The following is a 23,287-nucleotide window of genomic DNA, read 5'->3' as shown; positions in this document are numbered from 1 at the left end:
TTGGAGTCTTTTTCATCCTGGACTCCAGGAGGGCATCAAGGGCGAGAATCCCCATGTGGATCTGAAGCACTGAGACGTGTCCATGGGATGACACTTACAGTCAATGGCAGAACCCAGACTGGTGTCCTCACCCAGAGGGGCCCCGGGGCCACATAAAACTCACCACGAATGCTCTGTATTGGGCCAACCCTGATGGTTAGCCCTTATATTGTTTAATTCTCCCATTCCCCTCCATGAGAAAGCACCGCTATCTCCATTTACAGGTGATGAAGTTAAGACTCAGAGGGGGAAAGCCAGCTGCCTAGTGTCACACAGTGAGGCTGAGTTTACCAGGACAACCCAGAGAGAATGGGAGAGAAACCCAGTCCTGGGGCAATTCCAGTAGGTTCTGGAGCAGGGAGGGGGCGTGAGTGGTGGTGGAGACACCGATGTGGGGAATAAGAAGAGTTTTCTCCTATCCCCTCCCCCTCCACCACTCCCCCTCTGATGTCCCATCTCTCCCTACATTTAGCCTTGTGCAGAGCTAAGAACACTGTGCAAAGTGGCCTTGAGGTGCAGGGAGGTGAGCACCTGAGAGAGAAGGCAGGAGGCCGGCAGGGAGGAAGTGTCACCCCTCATGCATGGCCCCCAAGTCTCCCCTATCTGTAGCTTCTGCCAGCTGCCTCCTTTACCATTCCTGCATCCACATGGCAGAAATAAAAAGACTGCTTTGTCGCCATCTCTTGATTGAGAAAGCCATTTCTGTATTTATAGGCACTGTGTATTTATAGACGCTGCTGACCTCAGTTTTCTCACCTACAAAGTGAGGTTTAGAAACCTGTGTTCTGGAGTCAAGCAGCTAGGGTTAAAATTCCCACTTGCCTACCCTGGCGGGGAGCTCAGTTGGTTGGAGCGTCGCCCCCATACACTAAGGTTGTGGGTTCAATCCTAGTTCAGGGCACATAGAGGAATCAACCAATGAATGCATAAATAAGTGGAACAGCAAATTGATCTCTCTCTCTCTCTCTCTCTCTCTCTCTCTCACTCACTCTTCCTCTCTCTCTAAAAGCTGTCAATCAATCAATAAAAAATTCTAAAAATAAAATAAAATTCCTGCTTTCACCGGCTATCCAGCTGTATGGCTTCACCTCTTTGGGCCTCAGTTTCACCATCTGTATAATGGAATTAATAATCACACCTCATAGGGTGGTTATGAGGATGAAATGCATTAGAAGAGTGCCCAGTGCCTAGCAGGTCTTCAATAAATGTTGTCTATTATTGTGGACATGGTGACTGAGGTATGTGAGATAGAATTTAAGGATCCACAAACGGCAAGAACTGGAGGTGGACTCCAGCATGGCCTCAGACAAAAGGTATTGTTTTGTAAATCAATGAAAATGACAAAGATGTGGTGGAGTTAGGAGTTTCCAGCTACTGCAAACCTCGCCTGGTAATCAATCAAAGAATTGTAACCATGGCATTGAGAATAAACATGATTACTGTCCTTTTGACACCAAGGGAACAACTAATTTAAGTTAAAGTGTTTGTCAATAGCAAAAATTACTCAGCTGACGTAGGGCTGTTGCAGAGGGCCAGTGAAGTTAGTGAGGTTGTTTAGGAAATCTCTCTTGCTCTCGCTCTCTCCAGCACACAGCTCCTAGAGTAACTGAAATCTGAGCCTAAGTTTCCCCAACTGCAAAATGGGCATGAGAGTCCCAACGCCCCTCGGCTCGGTTATAATAAAGAAGTGATTGAAACACCTAGGAGGGACCTGGCACCTTAACTGTCATTGTCTAACTACTAGTTAATTAACTCATTAACTATCATTATTTTCGGAGCTATTTTTTCTTTGGAAAAGTGATACCAGCTCACAGAAGACATCAACGATACAAGAAGTGCCTTATTTATTTTTTTTAAAAAGACTCAAAGCAGATATTCTATATTCTTACCATTTTCAATGGACTTTAATTATGAAACTAACATTTGGCTCATCCAAATTCAACAAGACAAAATGGTATATAATGGAAAAGCGAGCCTTCTCCTACCTGTTTGAAAAGATTCCATGGCCTTTTATTTTATTTTTAGTTATCTCGATGACCTCGAATATCATCTGTGTAGAAGGCAGTCTCATCTAGTTACTGCTGCAAATGACCTTCCTCGTGGTGTCTCCTATTTGACTCTAGCAATTTCCCAAATGTATTTTCACATGTCTTCCTGTGCAAAGAAGGAAGCCCCATCTGTTGTCTGCTTTTTTTTTTTAACTTTAAATGTCTTGTTTGGGGGTGCTCTTTCCACATCAGCACATTCCCCTTGCTACCTCCCTAACTCCACCATATTCCTGTTACCGGTTGGGGAACAGCTGGTAGTTTGTGGGCTCTTGACTTGGTGCAGGAAAGATTTCACAGTACGAGTCTAGGTGATTTTGAGAGTATGTTTATTAAAGTTGGGCACAGTGAAATGAAGGAAGGGCTTAGGATAGAAGCAGCGGCAACAGGAGAGAGCCTAGGCAGGGCTGCTTTGGCTTTTTTGAAACGTTATAGGAGAGAAGTGAGCCACACTGGGCTGCATGAACTCACTAAGAAGAAAAAGTCATAGTGACAGAAAGGAGCCGAGGCTGGGCTGCTGTTAGCTCACTGGAAAGTCAGAGAAGACGTGGCCTTGGAGACAGGCTCGGGGGTGAGCTTGGGAGGAGCTGCTGTTAGCTCTTTGGAAAGTCAGAGAAGATGTGGCCTTGGAGACGGGCTCAGGGGGTGAGCTTGGGAGGAGCTGCTGTTAGCTCTTTGGAAAGTCAGAGAAGACGTGGCCTTGGAGACGGGCTCAGGGGGTGAGCCTGGGAGGAGCTGCTGTTGCCCACTGCTCCCCTCGTTGCAAATCTCATGGGGATCCTTAGAGTTTAGGAGAAAGAGAGCAGAGATAAACACCTAAGGGAGAAAGGCGTGGGTGTGCTCTAGAGAGTGTGGGCTGGGTCTTTTGTCTGAAGGCTTTTTACCTTCCTTTAGCTGGTGGGAACCCTAGGGGAGGTCTCAGGGGAGGCTCTTAACAGAATATTCATTAGATTTCCAGGTGTGCCCTTCAATATGTTGATTAACCAAAATGTGTGTATAAAGGGGTCAGGGTTATTTCCTGGTTAGTGACATTTTAAAAAAAAGTCATCGAAGAGGGACTGGGACCAAGGCTGGTCTGCCCCAGAAGGCCTTTAATGTGTAAACCATTTGCTCCTAAGTGCCCTTGGGAAGGGAAGATAAAACCTTGTAATTCATTAGCTGCCTGTAAGTTTCTTAAATTGTTTGGCATTTAGTTATTTTGTCTCAGTTTCCCTTATTCCACTTGTCAAGGCTTCTTACTTTCCCTAGCTTCTTACTTTCCTGCCTCATTCGGGGTGTCATTCTTTATCTAAATGAATTGTAGAACAAAAGAGGTTTTGGTCTTAAATCCATGACTTTCTTTCCCCACATGCTTTTCTGTGTTTGGGATAGTTTAGAAAGTAGAAACTCAGCTTGTATAAAAGTGGATGAGTGGAAAGTCAGTCGTCCCTCCCCTGTGTTCCCATACCCTAGCCCCAAGTTTCCTCACCCAAAGGTCATAGCCAGCCACCCCTGCTGCCCATTTCATGGATTCCTTCCAGAGATGCCAATCCATCCATGTTTCTATCTATCTGTCTATCTATCTATCATCTATCTATCTATCTATCTATCTATCTATCTATCTATCTATCTATCTATCATCTATCTATCTATCTATCATCTATCTATCTATCATCTATCTATCGTCTATCTATCTATCATCTATCTATCATCTATCTATCTATCTATCTATCTATCTATCTATCTATCTATCTATCTATCTATCATCTATCTATCTATCTATCTATCTGTCATCTATCATCTACTATCTACCTACCTATTTCCTTTTTGGGTCGTGATTTTTATAAATAACCACATATGACATACACCTCCCCAAATTGCCCCAGCTCAGAACACAAAAGGCCTCCCCACTCATTTTAAGGCCTCTCCAAACTGTAGGTGGAGATTTGGGCTGTTTATGTTCTTTTGTCCAGAAACCAGTTGGGCTACTGTGTCTTAGTATACTCATGACCCAGAGTAGGCCCAGGCCGATGTTTTTTCTAATGGTTGGTTCTGATTCATGGCCTTTTATTTTACTTGTGGGGTGTCTTGATTACCTTGAACTTCACCTATGTACTAGGCAGTCTAGCCTTGTGCCATGGGTTTGGAGCCAGACCACTTGGCTTTGAATCTCGGTTCCGTTACTTATAAGCTATGTGACCTTGGCAAATTACTTAACTTCTCTGTGGCTCCTTGAGCATGTTACTAACCTCTCCATACCTCAGTCTCCTCACCCATTAAAAGGGGATTGATGATGCTGATAGCGCCTGTATCATGGGTGCTCAATGAGTTAAAAATGTGACATTTTCTTTAAACAGGTCCCAGCATGCATTTCCAGTATTCCATGCATGTTATTCTCAGACACACACAGGGATCTGATGCATCTAGCCTTTGTGAGAAAAGCTCCCCAGACTGGAATCATTGAAAATCTATGCATTGGCCGGCCAGTGTGGCTCAGTGGTTGAGCACCCACCCATGCACCAAGAGGTTGCCAGTTCAATTCCTGGTCAGGGCATGTGCCTGGGTTGCAGCTCCATCCCCAGTAGGGGACATGCAGGAGGGAGCCTACAGATGTTTCTCTCTCTCCCTCTCCCTCACTATCTCTCTAAAATCAATAATAATAATAATAATAATAATAATAATAATAATAATAATAAATATATTTTGAAAAGAAAGTCTATGCATTGACCTTCTTTCCTTCCCTTTTCCTCTTCCTCCTTCCCACATTTGCTGAAGACTCCAGATTGGCTTGACGCCTGCTAGGACAAGCCAGCACCCCTGCCTGCCGAGGCAGCCTGTTTGGGGACAGAGACACCTCTGCAAATACTGGGATGTGTGTTGGGGGAGGGAAGTGTCTGACTTTGAGATGCTGAGGTCCGGGGCTCAGAGTGGAGCTGGAAGGATGGGGTGGGCGGCAGGGAGGGGTAGTGTTGGGGATGGGGGCACTGCGGCCATGCTCCTGCTGACACCTAGTGGAAAGACAGAATTATCACCCTTTTCATGCAAGGTACCTCTCTGAGTGTGTAGCCTCCACCAGAAAATCTAACTGACCTCATGAGCCTCCACACTGTGTCCATCTGTGGGCTATCGTGAATCATGCTGCTGAATGTCTATGAACAAGTTTTCGTGTGGATGTATGTTGTCTATTTTCTTAGGTGGACACCTAGGAGTGGACCTGCTGGGTCAGGTGGTCATTCTATATGTAACTTTTTGCGGAATCACCAGATTGTTTTCTACAGCAACTGCACCATTCTACATTTCCACCAGCCATGCATGAGGGTTCCAGTTTCTCCACATCCTCGCCAAAACTTATTGTCTGTCTTCTTGATTATAGTCATCCTGGAGGGTGTGAAATGATAAGTCTGGTCGATATTAGGTTCTAAATATCCCTCAGAACAGTCCCCTCATCACCAATCCCAGCTTGAACTTCTGCTCTTATCTGTCCCTGCACCCCTCCCAAGTTCACAAAGTAGATGGTCAGTAAATACGTGTTCAATGAACAAATGGATGAATAGCTGGATGGACAGATGGGATAATATGTAGCTGTCAAAAATAATGTTACCAAAAAATAAATAAATAAAAACGTTACAGAAGGATGTTTAATGATGAGGGAAGTTGTGGTCAGCAGAATAATGCCACCTCCCCAAATCCACATCCTAATCTCTTGAACCTGTGACTATGCTCCCTAATATGGAAAAAGGACCTTTGCAGATGGGATTAAGTTAAGGATCTTGAGATGGGGGATATTATTTTTTGCATAATCCGGGTGGGCCTGATGTAATCGTAGGGGTCCTTATAAGAGGAAGGCAAGAGAGTCAAAATCAAAGAATGAGATGTGACAACAGAACCAGAAGTTGGAGTTGGTGCACCACCATGAGCCAAGGAACGCAATGGCCTCTAGAAGCCAGAAAAAGTATGGGATTGAATTCTCTAGAGCCTTCAGAAGGAGCCAGCCCTGCCCACACCTGGATTTTAGCTCCCTCAGAGCAATTTTTGGACTTCTGACCTCCAGAACTGTAAGATAATAAACTTATGTTGTTTCCAGCCAGTGTTTGTGGTACCTTGTCATAGCAGCAGTAAGAAACTAATACAGAAGTACTAGTATATATTGCTATGTGCCAATGCCCTCCTGGGCCATATTGGGCTCTGAGGCAAAAGGAAAAATGTGTGCCTCTCAATATATGCTTTATGTAATTTTTAATGGTTAATTTCCCCCCCCAGAAGTAGATTTTGAACATGTTATAAAGTGTTAGCTTCCATTAAATGCAGGAAAGTAAAATTATAATAAGTTCTTAATGTTGTGAATTTCAATATACCTACTTTAGGTTTCAATACCTTTTTAATAATGTTCTGGGGGAAAAGAGCCATTAAAATAAAAACAGGCATAGAGAGGTGCAACTTTTTGCACTGAATCAGACTCCAGTATGGCTTGGCGAGGCATTGCTGAAACCCGTCTTGATTAAAATTTTTGGCATTTTATTCATTATGGAGTTATTTTGCCATTCATTTGACATTTTAGAATGGTACATTAAATATTTATCTTGATCATTGAGTTTTTTTGGGGCCCCCTTAATTTTTGTTCCTGAGGCCAGTGCCTTACTCCCCTCGTCCTAATTCTGGCCCTGTCGAGAGGCAGTTGGATACATTTTACAGCAGTCTGACCCGAAATTTTTGCCATAACCTCCCTACCCTCTACTATCTTAAAAAAGGAAGTGAAAATTGGTCTAAAATGCAAACAAGTTAGCTCTCGGTTATGAGATGAAAAGTCACTTTAATTATCTTCTATGTCTGACTTTTTTTTTCCTTCAAAATTTCCTGAGTGTAGTGTGTAGACAATAAAAGTACTTCACTGAAAGTTCTTGTAGAAAGTAGTCTGGGCTGAAGCAACATTGTAAATATCTGTATACACTTAGGTGATATTTTCAGTAAACATGCTATGAGCCCGCCGGGCGGTGTGGCTCCATGGATAGAGCCTGGGTCTGCACCCTGAAGGGTCCCGGGTCCTTTCAGGTCAAGGGCACCTGCCTAGGTTTCGGGTTCACTCCCCACCCGGGGCGGGGGGCGTGCGGGAGCCAACCGGTCACGCGTCTCTGTCACACTGATACTTCTCTCTCTCCCCCACCTCCCTCCGTCCCGCTCTCTCTGGAAAGCAATGGAAAAATATCCTCCGGTGACGATTAGCAACAGCAACAACAAAAAGATTCCATGAGACAGAACTAACGAAATACGAGTTTTAGCGTGGGTTTGAGAACAGTTTTTGCCTTGGATTGTTTTAATGGGACGTGTGTTAGCGATAAAGTAATAAAGGTGTCTATTGGGTGTTTTCCGCCCCCCAGCTTCCACTGCATCGAGCGGAGTGGTGAGTATTTAGGGAAAGCGGAAATCAGCTCCGACCGCAACCCAGTGATACACAGTATTCGTGTCGGAAACTATAATGTAACAATTTTTGTAACATCGCCTATGTAATCACAAAAGGTCTTGCCCCGATGGTTTCCGCACGGGGCCCGTTATCACGTTCACCTCACCCGCGAAAGGTCTCGTTCCACGCTCATTTTTTTTTTCTTTATTACAGAACTTTAGGATTTACTTTAAAGTAAATTGTAATAGAAATTCCGGGTCAGTGATTTTTTTTTTTTTCCCTTCCGTCTCCTGTCTTTTTAGAAATTATTATAGAATTCTAAAAGTCATGTCAAAGTCAATGTCATTGAAATTCTCGCTGGATTATTTTTACCAGAAAACTTCAGGAGGCGAGTAAAGGGAGAAAATTTAACCAGCCGGCTTGCGTTGGCCGGGAATCGAACCCGGGTCAACTGCTTGGAAGGCAGCTATGCTAACCACTATACCACCAACGCCCCGCCGCCGGGGCTCGCCCAGCGACTTTACTAGGAAATGCCCGGGATTGGCTGGGTGACACCGCACCGCGTCGGGATGTCTCTGCCCCGCAGCCCCCGCGCAGCAGACACCGCCCATGGGCTGCTCCGTGCCGCCCGCGAGGGCCGCGCCCGCGCCTCCCCACAGCGCCGCGCGAGCCTCGGAGCCGCGCCGCCGTGGCCAATCCCAGGCCGCCGCCTGGGCCGCTCGACTTCCGGGTCAAAGGGTCCCGAGCCTCCGAGTCCCCCGTGTCCGCCTCCTCCGCTGTCCCCCGCGCCCGCCACTTCCGGGGCCGCAGTCCCGGGCACGGAGCCGCGAGTCTGAGGCGCCTCCGGCTCCGGGACGTCCTGGCCGCCGCCCCGCGCCAGCCCCGAGCCTGGTGAGCACCGCCCGCGCGCCCCGTCCCGCCTCGGCCGCCACCCCGACCCCGCCGGTGACCCGCCGGTACCCCCGCCCGCGCCTCCCTGCGCCCCGGCCGCGCCGCGGCCTCTGCGGCCCCGCTGTGGGTTTCCTCTCCGCCCCGGCCACCTCGCAGCCTCTCCCTGGCCCGCCTCGCCTCGCCTCCCCACCCATCCCGTCGCTGCCCGAGCCTCCCGGCGCTGGCCCCTTCCGGGGTGGCCGCACCCGAGAACGCCCCCCTTCCCGTGCCGGCCGCGGAGCTGCTGCCTCCTCCGCCTCCCCTGCAGGTACACGCTCCCGCGCGAGGGCCGGGGCCCCGTCTCTGACCCGCGGGCCGCCGCTCCCCGGCGCGCGGCCTCTCCGCCTGCACATCCCCGCTGGGTCCAGCCCGTCCCCTCGGCTCCCCCGCCGCTCCCACCCCCGGGCCGGTCCAGCCGCCCCCCCGCCTCCCGCACGGCCTCGGACCAGCCGTCACACTTCCCGACACCGGGGCCGCCGCCGAGCCCTCGGAAGCGGGCCGGTCCCTTCGCCTCTACCCCTGTCAGCCCGCCCATCCCCCACCGCGAGGGCGCCTCGGCCTCCGCGAAAGACCCAGCCTGCTTTCGAGGAGCGGGGACTAAAGCCCAGATGCGCCCTGGGGTCAGCCCGTTGTCCCTGGCCGAGTCCTGGGGGAACGGGGCCGGGAGAGCTTTCCTCCCTGGGGTGGTTCGGGCCATACAGACTGCACCCCAGGGCTGTGAGGCTGGCTGGACACCGCCCAGCGAGAATCGGGCACCGCGGCCGGTCGGGACTCCCCAGTAGGAGAGTGAGTGGTTTAGCCAGACCTTCCATTAACCCACCGCGTTAATGACACATTCACTCTGTCAAGGTCCTGTGTCCCACTCCTGCAGCTGGAATGGAGGCTTTCTGGACCCTTTAGAAGGTCAGTTGTGCTGGGGCTGGGTGTGGGCTGGTGGGATTCATTTGCCTGTTCCAGGATATAGAAGTTGGCAGGAAGTGGTTTTTCTACAACTCTGGGGTCACTGCCCACAGGGACAGTTGGCTGGGACCCAGGCCAGTAGCTACAGCTTTGTGTACTTTTGCTGGAAACTTTTCTTTCCATCCAGCATCCCCTTCCAGCTGCCCACGTATGTACCCCCAGAAAGACTGGGGGTTAAAAAGTGGAGAGTGCTGATCCCAGTTGGATTTGTCAGAGGTGTGGCTGCATCCGCCCACACCTAACACAGTGCCTGGTATTCGTTCAGCGAATGGTGTGAATTCTGGCTCCGAAAGGGACTTCGGTCCAATTTTCCCCTAGGTGGGATTTTAAATAGGTTGCTTAGTCAACAGTATTAGCTGTCATGTAGTTTCTACTATTTCAGGCACTTTACCTGTACAATCTCATTTAATCCTCACAGTAGCCCTACTGCAGTCCCATTTTATAGTTGGGGAAAGTGAGGCACAGAGAAGTTAAGTGACTTCCCCAAGGTCACATAGCCTGGAAGTGGCAGGGCCAGGATTTGGACCCATACTTCTCTGACACCCAGAGCCCACTCTTTTCACCACTGCACTGAGAGTGAAGCAGGTGCTTCTTTCTGGTGACATGTTGCTTCCTCTCATGTGATCTCTGTTCTGCCCTTTTTTTTAAGCATCTGGGCACCTGCCTGTTTTCCTGGGACCTAGCTTGTTGAGAAGGTTGTTGGATGCGAGCCAAACCAGAGGTCCCTTTGACTTTAGACAGCGTTCAAGTGAGGACAGTGACAAGTTCTCAACCTAAAATGTTTATTGAGTGCTTCCTATGTGCTAGGTATGGCTCCGGGCTCAGGATACAGCAGGAACAGGACAGATGTGGGCCTGCCCTCGTGGAGCTGGCATCCCAGTAAGGAGTGCTCACTCACCCAGAGCAGCGGTTCTCAGCCTTAGAACTAGTGATATTTGGGTCCAGGTCATTCTTTGTGGGGTGGGGGGAGGGGGGCCATCCTGTGAATTGTGGGATTGTGTCTCCACCAACCAGATTGCCAGTAACATGCCTTCCAGTTGTGACAACCAAAAATGCCTCCTGGGAGCCAGAATCTGCCCTGGTTGAGACACCCTGGATTAGGGGATTCCATTTACCCCTCCCTCCAGGAGATACTGTTCTATAATCATGTGACTTACTGAGGTCCTAGGGTGCTGCACACATTTAAATACATGAATTGAGTGGGGAGGGAGAGAGAAAGTGGCTCACAGATACTGGGGGTCATTCTGGTTTATACCATCAGGAATTTATTCTGGTGTCTATTGCGAGCCTAAGGATTTAACTCAGGTTCTTTCCCCAAATAATGAATGCAGAGTTTTCCCCTCAGCACTGCTGACATTGGGACTGTATCATTCTCTGTTGTGGGGGACAGTCCTGGACACCATGGGGGTGTTGAGCATTATCCCTGACCTTTACCCACTTGATACCAGTAGCACCCCCACCCCAGTCAGTGATGACAACCAAAAATATCTGCAGACATCGCCAAGGGTTTCTTGAGGGTTCGTCTCCTTTGAGAACCACTGTCCTAGAGTGAGTGCTGTGGAGAAAGACCAGGTGTTGTGATGGGGGTGACAAGGTAGCAACTTTAGATTGGATGCCGGGAAAGACCTCTGAAGAGGTGATATTGGGACCCAAAGGATAAGAGGGAACAGGTCATACAAAAAGGGAAAGGGTGTCCCAGGCATAGGGACTGGCAAGTGCAAAGGCACTGGTGTAGGAATGAGTAGCGTGGTTAGAGGAGTTTAAGGCCAGTGTGGTAGAGATCATGGTCAAGGGCAGGGGAGCAGGTGAGGTCAGGAAGGCCATCAAAGAATAGCCACAATGGAGAATTTGGTTTTTTTCCATTTGTGGCAAGTGTCTGTGGGTGGGATCCTCAGAGTCATTTGATACTCCCATCTTCTCAGGGACTTCTCACCTTGGGAGAACTGCTCAGCAAAAAGATGCTGGTTTCTGGCAAATTTCAGACACCCTCTCAAATTTCAGGGCAGGGCCTGAACCATCTACCTCATCAGAACAGCCTTGGCATTGAGTATTCCCCGGAGGAATGGAGGGCTGCCTAGGAAAGTGAGAAGGGGGAGAAGAGGGTGAGTGCTTGCACCCCTGCATTGCCTGCTGGGAGTTGCAGCCCTGTGGTCTCTCCCTCTGCAGGCTCCCCCACTCTCCTGATCAGCCAAGTGGTTAATGCGGACAGTTAAGAAGCTACGCCTAGACAACACGAACACAGGAAGTTGGAGGAGGTAAGAGATACAGCCTTAGGAGCCCTGATTGCTGGGGATGTCCCAGAGTCTTAGGTCTGGGAAGACTCCTTTGCTCCCCACCCCCTTACATTTCTGCATTTCCTTGAGGTGAAGTTCTGGCTATTTTGCGTGAGGCAGTGTGGGCTAGTGCAGGGTTTCGCAGCCCTGGCACTGCTGATAGTGAGGGCAGATCACTCTCTGTGGGGCCATCCGGGGCACTGTGGGGTGTTGAACAGCATTCCTAGCCCCTACCCACTTGATGTCAGGAGCACCCCCAGTCATGACAACCACATGTGTCCCCAGAGATCGCCCAGTATCCCCTAGAGATAGGGTCAACCCTGGTTGAACACTGCTGACCTGGTGGTTAGGATGTGAGTTTTGAGTCCAACAGACTTGGGCTCCCCTCCTTCTGGTGATATTGGTTGAGCCATTTGACCTCTCTGAGCCTACTCTCCGGTCTCCCACGTGGAGCTGACCCTGAAACTTACCTCCCAAGCTTACAGTGAGGATTAAAGGTAATTACACACACAAGATTCACACATTTGATAAATTCCACATCTGGGGTTTGGCATGAATTGAAGAGACTATAGAAATTTCTCAACCAGGTTGACCTAGGTCAGTATCAGTTTTTTAACAATCTCAGGCTCATTTGCTTTTAGTGAGTGCAAGCAGTTGGGGAGGTGGGAAGGGAATCAAAGATGATTCTGGAGGACAAGCATGATGTTAAACATGGTGATTGGTTCCCAAGACTCAGGCTCTGAGAACATGCAGCCCCCTTGGGTGAATGTGTCAGTGGGCGAGTTAGTGATGGGAACCCTTGTCTCTCTTCTTGCGTGCCTTAGGTCCCAGGTGGGCACAGGCTGGACTGCAAACTGACCCTGTGTAAGGCTGTTCATAAAAGCTGTAGGCCCCAGTAGTGCTGGGAGCAGCACGCGTAGGGCAGAGGGTGGCCTGCTGTTTCCCAGGAATCCCCAGCTGCAGGGCCACAGCTAGTGTCCTGAAGGCCACTCCCTGAAGACCATGCCCCCCCTCCCCCCGGCTCCTCACCTCCCCTTGCCCAGCACCTCCCTTCCTTCCTGCTTTATCTGTGGTTAGCCTGAATTCTCCCAGACCTGCTGCCAGAGCTCAGAATCCAGTTTCTTCTTACCTTCCACATGCTTCCCTCATCACAGGCCCTGCTTGGGTCTCTGGTTGATGCCCCAGGGGGTGGTGGCCCCAGTGGGTTCTTGGAGTACCATTTTAGACAGAGATCATAGAACTCCCATCAGGCCTTCCTTGACAGTGACTTAACTGGGAGCTCCTGTGCTGTTTGCTGGTGGCATCTCAGGCTGTGAAGGTGCCCTACTGATTGGCAGAAAAAAAGTGGAGGTGGACTTGGCCTAAGAGGCTTGCAATCCACTTTCATTTCCCAGCTATGTAAACTCTTGACTCAAGAATCCCAGCACAGGCTGGTGCTGGATGGGAAAGAGCTGGCCAGACTTGCTTTACCAGGGCCCCATTTCGTACACCTGTCCCTCTTTCCCCAGCCTCTTCCTGCAGTCAGGGCTTTGCCACTGGGGAGAAGAGAAGTGAGTGGAGAGCCAGCCTAGCCTGTAGCACCAAGCTTTAGCCTGTCTGGAAGCTCAGGCTGCCCCGCTGCATCTAGAAGATTCTCAGAAATTTCTCACGATGTTTCATTTTATTTCTCATTTCCTGGATCGCATTTTTGCTCCTTGGGCTCTCTGTAGTGATTGGAGGCAAGATAATTTTTCTCACTCTTTGCTGCGGAAATAAGCCATGTGATTTTGTGAGTGCTTTCCCCAGGCTCTTTGCTTCTGGGGTCCCCTTTGGGGACTCTGGAGGTCATGATCTGTTTTTCTGCTGTGAACAAGGCTTAAATAGTGGTGGCAGAGTTTGGGAGGGTTAAGTGGTGAGAGGAGCTCCCCTGGCTTGGTTTTCTGGGCTTGCTGCTGGCAGTGCTTGGGGTTGTGTGGGTTCTAGAGTGCGTAGCCGGCCCCGCCTAACACCCCTCAGTGAGTCTCTCACCCTCTCTGGGCTTGGTTTATTTGACCCGAAGGCCCTGAAGGCTCTGCTGGCCTGTGGTCTGTGTCTTCAAAACCAGTGCAGGAGGAGCTGAACTGACTGTGCTCCTTCTGATAAGCCAGCTCATTGCGTACCCCCCAAGCTCCGGCAGGGTCATGTAGGACTGAGCAAGGGGAGGCATTTCTCCTCCTGTCTGAGTTAGAGAAGGAACTCGGAAAATCAGCCCACAATGGATGCTCAAAAGCCATGGGTAGCCTTCTTGTGCTGCTTTTTCCCCTTGCTTCTCGGAGCTGGCAGGGGTCCTTTTTCTTCCAGTGGTCATCCTGTGGGGTCTGCTACTGGCAGAGGTCAAAGCTTCCTGGGAATCGGAGGGCACCTGAGGGAAGGGTGGGAGGTCATAGATCTGCCTGTTACTTCTCTAAAGCCCTTGGCTCATGCTGTTCTGGCCCTGGGTGCAGCAATAGCTTGAAGTCCCACTGTGACAAGTGAACACAGGCTTCAGCTTGCAAAGCTGCTAATCCCTAAGCATGTGATTCCAGCATCCAGCAAGGCCCTCAGCCATTTCGTGCCCGTAGAAGAAAGCAGGGCCAGCCACTCACTTTGGATGGCTTCAGGAGATGACCCTGGCTCTTCCACAACTGGGTCACCATGGCTGTGTTCAGATTTCTCTAAAACAAATATTTGCCTGGCCAGTCCAGTCTGGTCAAGAAGTGTGCTCAGCAGTGAGGGTGGGAAAGGAGAGGGAGAGAGCCTTTGCACAGCTCCTGGAGTGGGATGGCCTCTGAGGGGGAAGGGTGTGCACATCCATGCTCTCACTTAGATTCCTCACGGTCCCAGTGAATACCTACTTGCTTCTCTGAGCGCCTCTGGTGAGGCACAAGTTTTCCTTTCTGGACAGCAGCTGATGGCACAGGTGATGAGGTTCAGTGTGATTAATTCTCTGTGCTCAGGCTTCCGTGCGTGGGCAAGTGGCCTTTCATGGCTCTCTGTAGAATGCCCCCTGTGACAGGGGCCACGTGTGGCTCTAGGGACACAGCCATGAACAAGACAGACACGGGGGAGACAGACAACCATTGTGACGAATTCTCTGAGGGTGGGGAGCCAGGTTGCATGTGAAAGATTAATGGAGAGACCAGCTTTGGTATGGATGGTCGTAGAAAGTTTCTAAGTACCTGACAGATATTTAAGCTGAGATATGATGAGATGTTTGTTGAGCAAAGAGAGGGGGAAAAAGTGTTCCAGGCAGAAGGGACAGCATGAGCAAAGGCCCTGGGGTGGGAAGGAGTCTGGCCTGTGTAAGGAGCTGAGAGAAGGCCAGTTCGCCTGGAGCATAGTGATGACAGGGAATGAGGTTCAAGAGTCTGGCAGAGGCAGTGGACAGATTGCTAAAGGCCAATGTGAGGATTGGTTTCCACCTAAGGGAAAACCAAGGAAGGGTTTTGAGTTGGTAGACAGTTGCCATCATTCAGCTGAGAGGTGATGGTGGCTTGGATCTTAGCAGTCATGGTGTTGGAGAGAAGTGTAACAATTTAAGAAATATTTAGAGGCCAAGAAAGGTTGCATAGTGTGGGGGTCGGCTGGGGGAATTGGAGTGCCTGATGAAGAGGCAGTTTGTATATAGAACTTGGGTACCACTTCCCTTTTCATTTTCTTCCTGCCTGTCTCGTCCTCATAGCTTCTCGCTGAATTCCGAGGGGACGGAGAGGATGGCCACTGGGACACCGACGTCCAACCCAGGTGACACAGTTGATATGGAAGACTCAGCATCCCGCTTCCAGGTGCAGAAGCACTCGTGGGAAGGGCTCCGGAACATCATCCACGGTAGCCGCAAGAACTCGGGCCTGATAGTCAACAAGGCTCCTCATGATTTCCAGTTTGTGCAGAAGACAGACGAGTCAAGCCCCCACTCCCACCGCCTCTACTATTTAGGTAAGCCCTCCAGTGTCCCCTCAGGCCCTCCAGGTTCACACAGATCCTCTAGGCTCCTGCAAACCCTTCAGGTTCCTTTGGGCCCAGTAGGCTGCCCTTGACCAGGGCAGTGTTTCTGGGATGGCTATTACTAAATCCTCTAGTTTCCAGAGGTCAGCTGGTCCTCTTAGTTAAAAGGTCCAAATAGATGGGTCTGACCCTGAGCAAACTATCATGCCACCCACGGTAACATCTGTTTACAATGAAGGTCTGGCCCAAGGGTACTCAAGAGGGTTAGATGTGCAGGTGAGGGAAGCATAGGGCAGTACCTCCCCATCTGTGTTGTACAGAGCTGTGGTTCAGGCCTGGTACGTGGGCCTGAGCCACTGAGACTGCTTTCATTACCACTCAGTTGGGCCTGCCCCTGAGTCACTTCTCAGCCCCCTGGGCTGGGCATGTGAGCTTCAGGACGCCCTCAGCAGTGGGAGCCACAAGTAACTCCAGTAGGCTCTGACTGTGGAGTGAAGTGTTAAGAAGGCTCATGGAAAGCCCCGGCCGGGTAGCTTGGTTGGTTGGAGCATCGTCCCGTACACCAAAAAGGTTGCCAGTTTGATTCCCAGTCAGGGCACATACCTAGGTTGTGGGTTTGGTCCCTGGTTGGGGTGCATACAGGAGACAGACAATTGATGTCTGTCTGTCTCTCTCTCTCTAAAAATCAATAAAAACATATTCTTGAGTGAGGATTTTAAAAAATTAATAGAAATAAAAGGCTCGTGGAAATCTGCCATGATTGCACAGCTGTATGCCCTGTGGGCTAACAACAGAGGGTGATCTGCCACATTTTTGCTACGGTTGCCCTAGATACCTGGATAAGCGTGTTAATAGCTAATCACTTCTTCTTTCGGGTGTGTGTCTCTGGAGCAGCACTTTCTACACATCTGCAGTTGTTTATGTGTTTTTGTTCTCTGCCAGGCCACGTGAGAAACTTTAGGGCATAGTGTAGGCCTTGCACACCTGTGGCCTCCTGCATTTGTACCCTTAGCAGCCCATCCACCACCTGGCTCCTGGTAGGTGGACAGTCAGTATCTGCTGAGCGAGTGAATGTTGCCCTACTTTACCTAAAGGTCTCATAGAGCAGATAGGGACAGTTCCAAGCATGTTTGAAAGCAGCATGACACATGATTGTTCACCCAAGGCAGGTTTTCATTCTCAACTCTCTTGACTTCTGGGGCCCGGATCAGTCTCTCTGTATCCTCGACCCCTGGGGCAGTGCCTGTTCCTAGTCATGCCCTCAGTCAGTTTTGGAGTAAGTGATGGAATAATGAATAAAGACCATTCTGCCTGAGGCTAACCCCGCTACTATTTGTGACTGTGACCGAGATGAACACCAGATGGCTCTCCCCTGCCCACAGTCAGTACAGGCCCTCCTCATAAAGACCCACATGAAAACTAGATGGTGGTTGGGCATGCACAGAGTTAGAAAGAGGAATGGTCTAGAATAGGGGTCATCAAGCAACAACTGGCTATTTTTGGAAATCTAGTTTTACTGATGACCAGCATACCCACTTGTTTATTTCCATCAATGGCAACTTTTGAATATAGATGCAACAGAGGTCATATAGCCTGCAAAGTTGAAAATATTTACTATATGGCCCTTTACAGAAAACAGTTTGCCAGCTCTAGCCTAGGAGAGATTGGGGCTGGATGTGTGTGCTTTATTTATTTACCTATTTATTTAAAATATGTCTTTATTGATTTCAGAGAGGAAAGGAGAGGGGGAGAGAGAGAGATGAGTGAGCTATTGACTGGCTGCCTCCTGCATGCCCCCTACTGGGGATTGAGCCGCCACCTGGATATGTTGGCTGTTAGGACTGAAAGTGGCCAAGACTCATGGTGTCTGGTGAGCTGTTGCCTCTCATTTTCCTGCAATTTCATGGCACCCCCAACCCCTTTTTCCCACTTTTTTTGGTCACTCACTCACTCAAGTTCAGGTTTCTGTCCTGGTCAAGGTACTTGTATGAGTTTCCTAGGGCTGATGCTATAACAATCACCACAACTAGGTGGCTTAAAACAGCCAAAATTTATTCTCTCACAGTTCAAAAAACCAGAAGTCTGAAATCAGTTTCTCTGGGGTGAAATCAAGGTGTTGGCAGGTCCAGACTGTGCTCCCTCCATAGGCTTTAAGGGAGAATCAGTTTCTGGCCTCTCCCAGCTTCTGGTTGCTGCAGGCATTCCTTGGCTTGTAGCTATATCACTGCAGTCTTTGCCTCTGTGGTCACATCACTGCCTTCTCCTCTGTGTTTGAAATCTCTCTCTGCCTCCTTATAAGGGATGTGATTACATGTAGATAATCTACATTAATCTCCCCAGTTTAAGATCCTTAACTTAATCCCATCTGCAAAAATCCCTTTTGCTACATAAGATAACATATTCACAGGTTCTGGGTATTAGGATGTAGATATCTTTGAGAGCCACTGTTCAGCCATCTACAGAGCTGCTGGAAGGGACAGAAATCCTCTGAGCTCCTTTGAGCCACCAGGTGTACCTTGTAATAAGGTCACAGGGGCATCTCAGTGTACCTCCACCCTGGACCTCATGATATGGCACCCCAAGCCTTGTGGAGCCCAGGCAGCTGCCCTGCATATATTCTTCTCCATGGGTTCACTTTCATTGCCCTCCTACCATCTGCTCTCAAGGTTACTCGTGTAGGGTTCTAACCACCAGCAGAAATGGATGAGCTTTCTCCAAATTTCTGGGAGAAGGAATCAGATTGGCTCAACATAGGCCAGATGTCCGCTTGTCTAATTGGCCGCGGCCTGTGTGTATGCCTACGGCTGGGGTGGATGGGTACCTGAAGTCCACAGGAGGCTCTAAGGGCCCATCCCAGTGAGTAGGGGCAGCTCCAGATAAGGGCTGTGGACCCGGCAAAGACTCTGAAGTGTGCCTAGAATAGTTCAAATCTGTGCTGCCTCTTTTGGGGTGACACTGCTCACCTCTGAGCTGATCCAGTCTGCATCACTCAATGCACTCAGGGTACCCATACTTATGTCCAAGTTTCAAGGGCAGCCCTTCCTGGAGCCCTTGAGTGTTTATAACAAGGCTTTGCACTAGCCCAGCACCTGAGTGAATGCTGGCAGCCAGCAACTTTGTGGATAGAACAAAAGGGGCCTCCAAGGGTGACGCCTAGCCTGCTGCTCTAAGAGTCACCCGCCCCCTGCTTTCCCTGGGACCCCTGCTTCCTTGGTGGGCACAGGCTTTGCCAGTCGGGACACATGGAGCTAGTCACTGGGTCCTCAGTGAAGGTTCTTTCGGGTGTGCCTAATGAAGCCCAGTGCACTCAAGATGGAGCAGAGAAGAGACTTTGATGGCTGCTGCTGCCAGGAAGATGGGATGACGGCGGCTCAGGTTCCAGGGTTCAAACTGCAGCGTCAGGAAAGCCTCTCCTTCTGGCTTTCTTGCTCCTTCCCACTGCGCATGGGTGTCTCGTGTTGGACAGGGAGAACACAGGGCTCCAGACAGCTTTAGGGGCCCCTTAGATGGGACATACAAGACCACTGTGTCCTTGTGTCCTATGTCCAGATCTAGTGTCCCATGCCCCCACCAGGCCACTCACCCAGGCCCCAGCACATGGGGGTGGAGATGGTGCTTGCACTAGAGATGGGGGTGCTGTCCATAAAGATGGGGCAGAGCTGGAATAAGAAGGCAAAGGAAGGGCAGTGATGGCAGAAATCAGCAGTAGTCATTGGTCATCTCAGATTTCAGAATCCTGTCTTGTATGCCGATCATCACCATCACAGGTGCTGAGGGCGGCTCATCCAGGGAATGTGCTAACTTAGGCCATTGGGTGGCTTCTCTTACTAATCAACTGGGGAGAAGGTGGCTCCAATATCCTTGGCAAGGCCACACCCTTTTGGAAAGCTCCAGCTATCCCACAGAGTCCTCCCTGCTGACAGGCATGCAGACAGAGGATGTCCAGAGCACGCTGTGGGCAGGGTGGCCGGGTAGTTTCATGTCTGTACCTCTAGCTGAAAATGAGACAAATCAAAGCAGCTTAAAGATTGTATTGTGAGTGCTACCCAACTGCACATCTAAGTTAACTTTTCTTTTTTTTTTTTTTAAAATCCTCACCTGTGGATATTTTTCCGATTGAGAGAGTGGGAGGGGGGAGAGAGAGATAAACATTGATGTGAGAGAAACATATAGATTGGTTGCCTCCCGCATGTGCCCCAACTGAGGATGGAGCCTGCAACCAAAGTATGTGCCCTTGGCCAGAATCGAACCCGGGACCCTTTAGTCCATGGGCCGACGCTCTAACCACTGAGCCAAATTGGCCAGGACTTAAGTCCACTTTTAATGGAATCCTTATTAACCTAATATTTTTCTTTAAATATGTTCTTATTTTGTTCTTGTTTTGCTAACTATGGTTCATGAGCAACTTTTTCATAAGTGGAAACCCCATGTCACTTGCCATATCGAGAAGCTATCTATAAAGATAACTGTTAGAGGAACGTATGTTATTATTATTATTTTCTTGGTTAATCCTCACCCAAGAATATTTTTTCCATTGATTTTTACAGAGAATGGAAGGAAGGGAGGCGGAGAGCAAGAGAGAAACATTGATGTGAGAGAGAGAGACACTGATTGTTTGCCTCCCACATGCACCCCAGCCGGGACCAGGGATCAAACCTGCAACCCAGGTGCCCTTTACCGGGAATCAAAACTGAGACCCTTTGGTGTACCAGCTGATGCTCTAATCACTGAGCATACCAGCCAGGGCTCTGCTGTTAACTTTATTAACAGCTATTGTACTGTCATCCATCTAAAGATGCAACTGATTGAAAGATCTGCTGCCCGGCCGGTCAGCAGATTGAGCGTTGACCTAGGATCCAGGTGATCCGGGTTCGATTCCCGGTCAGGGCACATGCTCGGTTGTGGGCTTGATAAATGACTCTCTCATCATTGATGTTTCTATCTCTCTCTCTCGCTCTTCCTTCCTCTCTCTGAAATCAATAAAGATATATTTAAAAAAAGAAGAAAGATGTGTTATTTTATTTGCTGCTAGAAACAGGACAGCCCTTTCAACAATAAGACACATCTCAACTTCAGAGATCTAAGACTGTGAAAAATTGCAACTTACTGGAATTAAGCTGATATCTCTTGAGTGACATATCCCAGGCATTGTGCTTAGTGCTTTGTATTTCTTACCTCATTTAATCCACACTGAATCCTCTCTGGGCAGCTGCTATCATTTTATAGTTAAGGTTAGATCAGTGGTTCTGTCAGGGAGGTTCTTCCCTCCAGGGACACTGGGCAACATCCCTGGCATTGAGTGGGAGGGGTCAGGGATGCTGTTCTACATGCTCTACATGCCACAGTGCCGAGGATGTTCTCCATAGCGAGTGACCGGGCCCCAATGTAACCAGTGCCAAGGGGAAGAGATGCTTGATTACACACATGTGCTCTAATCTTAGATTAATTCATGGCCTTTGCAAAAGCCTTTTAATAAAAAAGGACATTGAAGACTGGAGCCTCGCCTGTTGAGAGCTGGGTAGCCCTGACCACCCTTGTTTTGCTCTATTGTGTGCTGTTTCTTCAGTAATTTAGTCCAAGATAGTACAAACGCTTCAGTGGTGGAGGACCCTGTACACTACTGCTCATGTGCTTAAACCTGGGGTTGTAGCTCCTCTGGGGAGGGGTATGCAGCAAGGATGTGCTGGCAGGATGACGTGGAAGCGGAAAGAACTAGCTGGTCCCAGCCATGAGGAGCCTGATATTGGCCCCCACCCTGTCCTGGGCTAGGTCACCCATTCTGTTTTTTCCCTCTTCCCCCAAGGGATGCCTTATGGCAGCCGAGAGAACTCTCTCCTCTACTCTGAGATCCCCAGGAAGGTCCGGAAAGAGGCTCTGTTGCTCCTGTCCTGGAAGCAGATGCTGGACCATTTCCAGGTGAGCTGCACCTGTCGGGTCATTGCCTGTGGGCGAGGGGTGTAGCCAGGTCATCTGGCTATACACCATTTCCCTGGGCCCTCAACTCCCAGAGGGTCCAGGCCAGCTGCACTGTTCACGCACACCCTGCAGTGAAAAGCTTCTGACTCACCACAGCCCTTCCCTCTCTCCCAGCCCGTGCTCCAGCCCCAGAGTCTGATAAGAATGCTTATCAAAACATCTTTTCCTTTTAAATGCCTCACCAAAGACTTGAACTGACTTGGGCTGGGCCTTTTTATGGAGATTTGGCTAATAATTAATGTCATCCAGAGTTGGCTTGGTTCCAGGGTGAAGGATGGTGGTGAAGGATGAGAGAGCCTTTTTCATTGGTTTGTGTTTATTTCTTTTTGACTGTAAAAGGAATATGACAGTAGCAGGGTGTGTGTGTGTGGGGGGGGGGGTGATGACACACTCTGAATTTCTCCATGCCAGTGCAACAGCTCTCCCTTTTGCCTGCCCCATTTAGTCCCCAAGCTGAGGAGCTTGTATTCACATAGCTCCTCATGGAGGTAATTTTGCTTTGGGTTCTGCTTTTTTAAAATGTATTTCTTGTCATTAATGTTCCTCTGCATTTCCATATCATCTTCAGAATTCTCCTTGGGACAGCTGGCTAGTGGTGCCCACAATAGTTTAGCTGCCCAGACCCACCAGGGTTGTGTGTGTGGGTGGTCAGGTGATCCCAAATTTGCCCTGCCCCCACCTATCCAGAAAGTATGAATGTTTGGTGTTGGGTGGGTTCAGACCAAATGCTCTCGGCAGGAAGAAGTGGTTAAGAGGTGGGGGTGTCTGTAGGATTGACCTTGGGGACCAGGGAAGAGCAGTCCAGCAGTAACCCTCCATTCTGCGGGGCAGAGGACAGTCCTGTCTGCCTTGGAGAGATTCCGTGGGAAAGGGACATTGGGAAACCTAGAGATGGGCTGAGAAGGTAGGAGGTCCACGTAAGCCCTGAAAATCTGTCACCCAGCCCTGGTCAAGGGCTCTGCTACACGTTCTGCTCAGTACAGCTCTGCTAATCAGAATGTTCTCTCTGGCATTGACCCAAGTAAGATAGTTAGGTCCCTCCCTGGAGTGCCCAGGTTGCCAGGGCCTCTGGCTATTGACACTGGCATCTGTCTCCCCTGTGTCCCCAGGCCACTCCCCACCATGGGGTCTACTCTCGAGAGGAGGAGCTCCTTCGGGAGCGGAAGCGCCTGGGGGTCTTTGGCATCACCTCCTATGACTTTCATAGCGAGAGCGGCCTCTTCCTCTTCCAGGCCAGCAACAGCCTCTTCCACTGTCGGGATGGGGGCAAGAATGGCTTCATGGTAAGCTCTAGTCCCTGGCTGGGCGATGGGGAGGGCATGTGGGTGGCATCCTGTCCCCCTGAGCCAGGCCTCTCTGTCCCCAGATGTCCCCCATGAAGCCATTGGAAATCAAGACCCAATGTTCTGGGCCTCGGATGGACCCCAAGATATGCCCTGCCGACCCTGCCTTCTTTTCCTTCATCAACAACAGTGACCTGTGGGTGGCCAACATTGAGACAGGCGAAGAGCAGCGGCTAACCTTCTGCCACAGGGGTAAGCCGGGCAGAGGGTGCCAAGTCCTGGCCAAGGTGGACAGGAACCTGCACCCAGGGATGTGGTCTGTCGGGCCAGGCCAGACCAGCACTTTCCAGGCACAGCCATCAAAGTGATCAGTCTAGCTTCTAGAAAATACCCTGCCCCCACACCACTCACCGTGACCCCCAGGCACCTTCCTGAACCTTTCTCTCACAAGCCACCCTCCTG

At 49.9% G+C, this 23,287-nt stretch overlaps 1 protein-coding gene across 8 annotated transcripts in view; it reads left to right on the top strand.

The window, feature by feature from the left end:
• Nucleotides 1–8,146: 8,146 nt before the first annotated feature.
• The window catches only part of DPP9 (dipeptidyl peptidase 9), a 38,245-nt gene continuing 23,104 nt past the window's right edge, over nucleotides 8,147–23,287 (top strand). For 3 of the 8 annotated variants that reach the window (XR_013998590.1, XR_013998591.1, XM_081134148.1), the window contains exons 1-8: nucleotides 8,217–8,352; nucleotides 9,241–9,294; nucleotides 10,159–10,230; nucleotides 11,518–11,606; nucleotides 15,304–15,557; nucleotides 21,370–21,482; nucleotides 22,652–22,825; nucleotides 22,909–23,077. Coding sequence is in view for 5 of the 8 variants with exons in the window: in XM_081134148.1 (XP_080990274.1) it covers nucleotides 11,551–11,606; nucleotides 15,304–15,557; nucleotides 21,370–21,482; nucleotides 22,652–22,825; nucleotides 22,909–23,077 (766 nt within the window). In the remaining 3 variants the exon portion in view is untranslated. Of the gene's footprint in view, nucleotides 8,660–9,240; nucleotides 9,295–10,158; nucleotides 10,231–11,517; nucleotides 11,607–15,303; nucleotides 15,558–21,369; nucleotides 21,483–22,651; nucleotides 22,826–22,908; nucleotides 23,078–23,287 lie in introns of all 8 variants that reach the window. The other 5 variants (XM_081134152.1, XM_081134150.1, XM_081134149.1 and 2 more) reach the window with 5 other exon arrangements.

This window comes from Miniopterus schreibersii (assembly GCF_964146895.1).
Source record: "Miniopterus schreibersii genome assembly, chromosome: 4".
Lineage (NCBI taxonomy): Eukaryota > Metazoa > Chordata > Mammalia > Chiroptera > Miniopteridae > Miniopterus > Miniopterus schreibersii.
The sequence above is the reverse complement of the archived record's forward strand: the minus strand, read 5'-3'. Positions and strand labels throughout refer to the sequence as shown.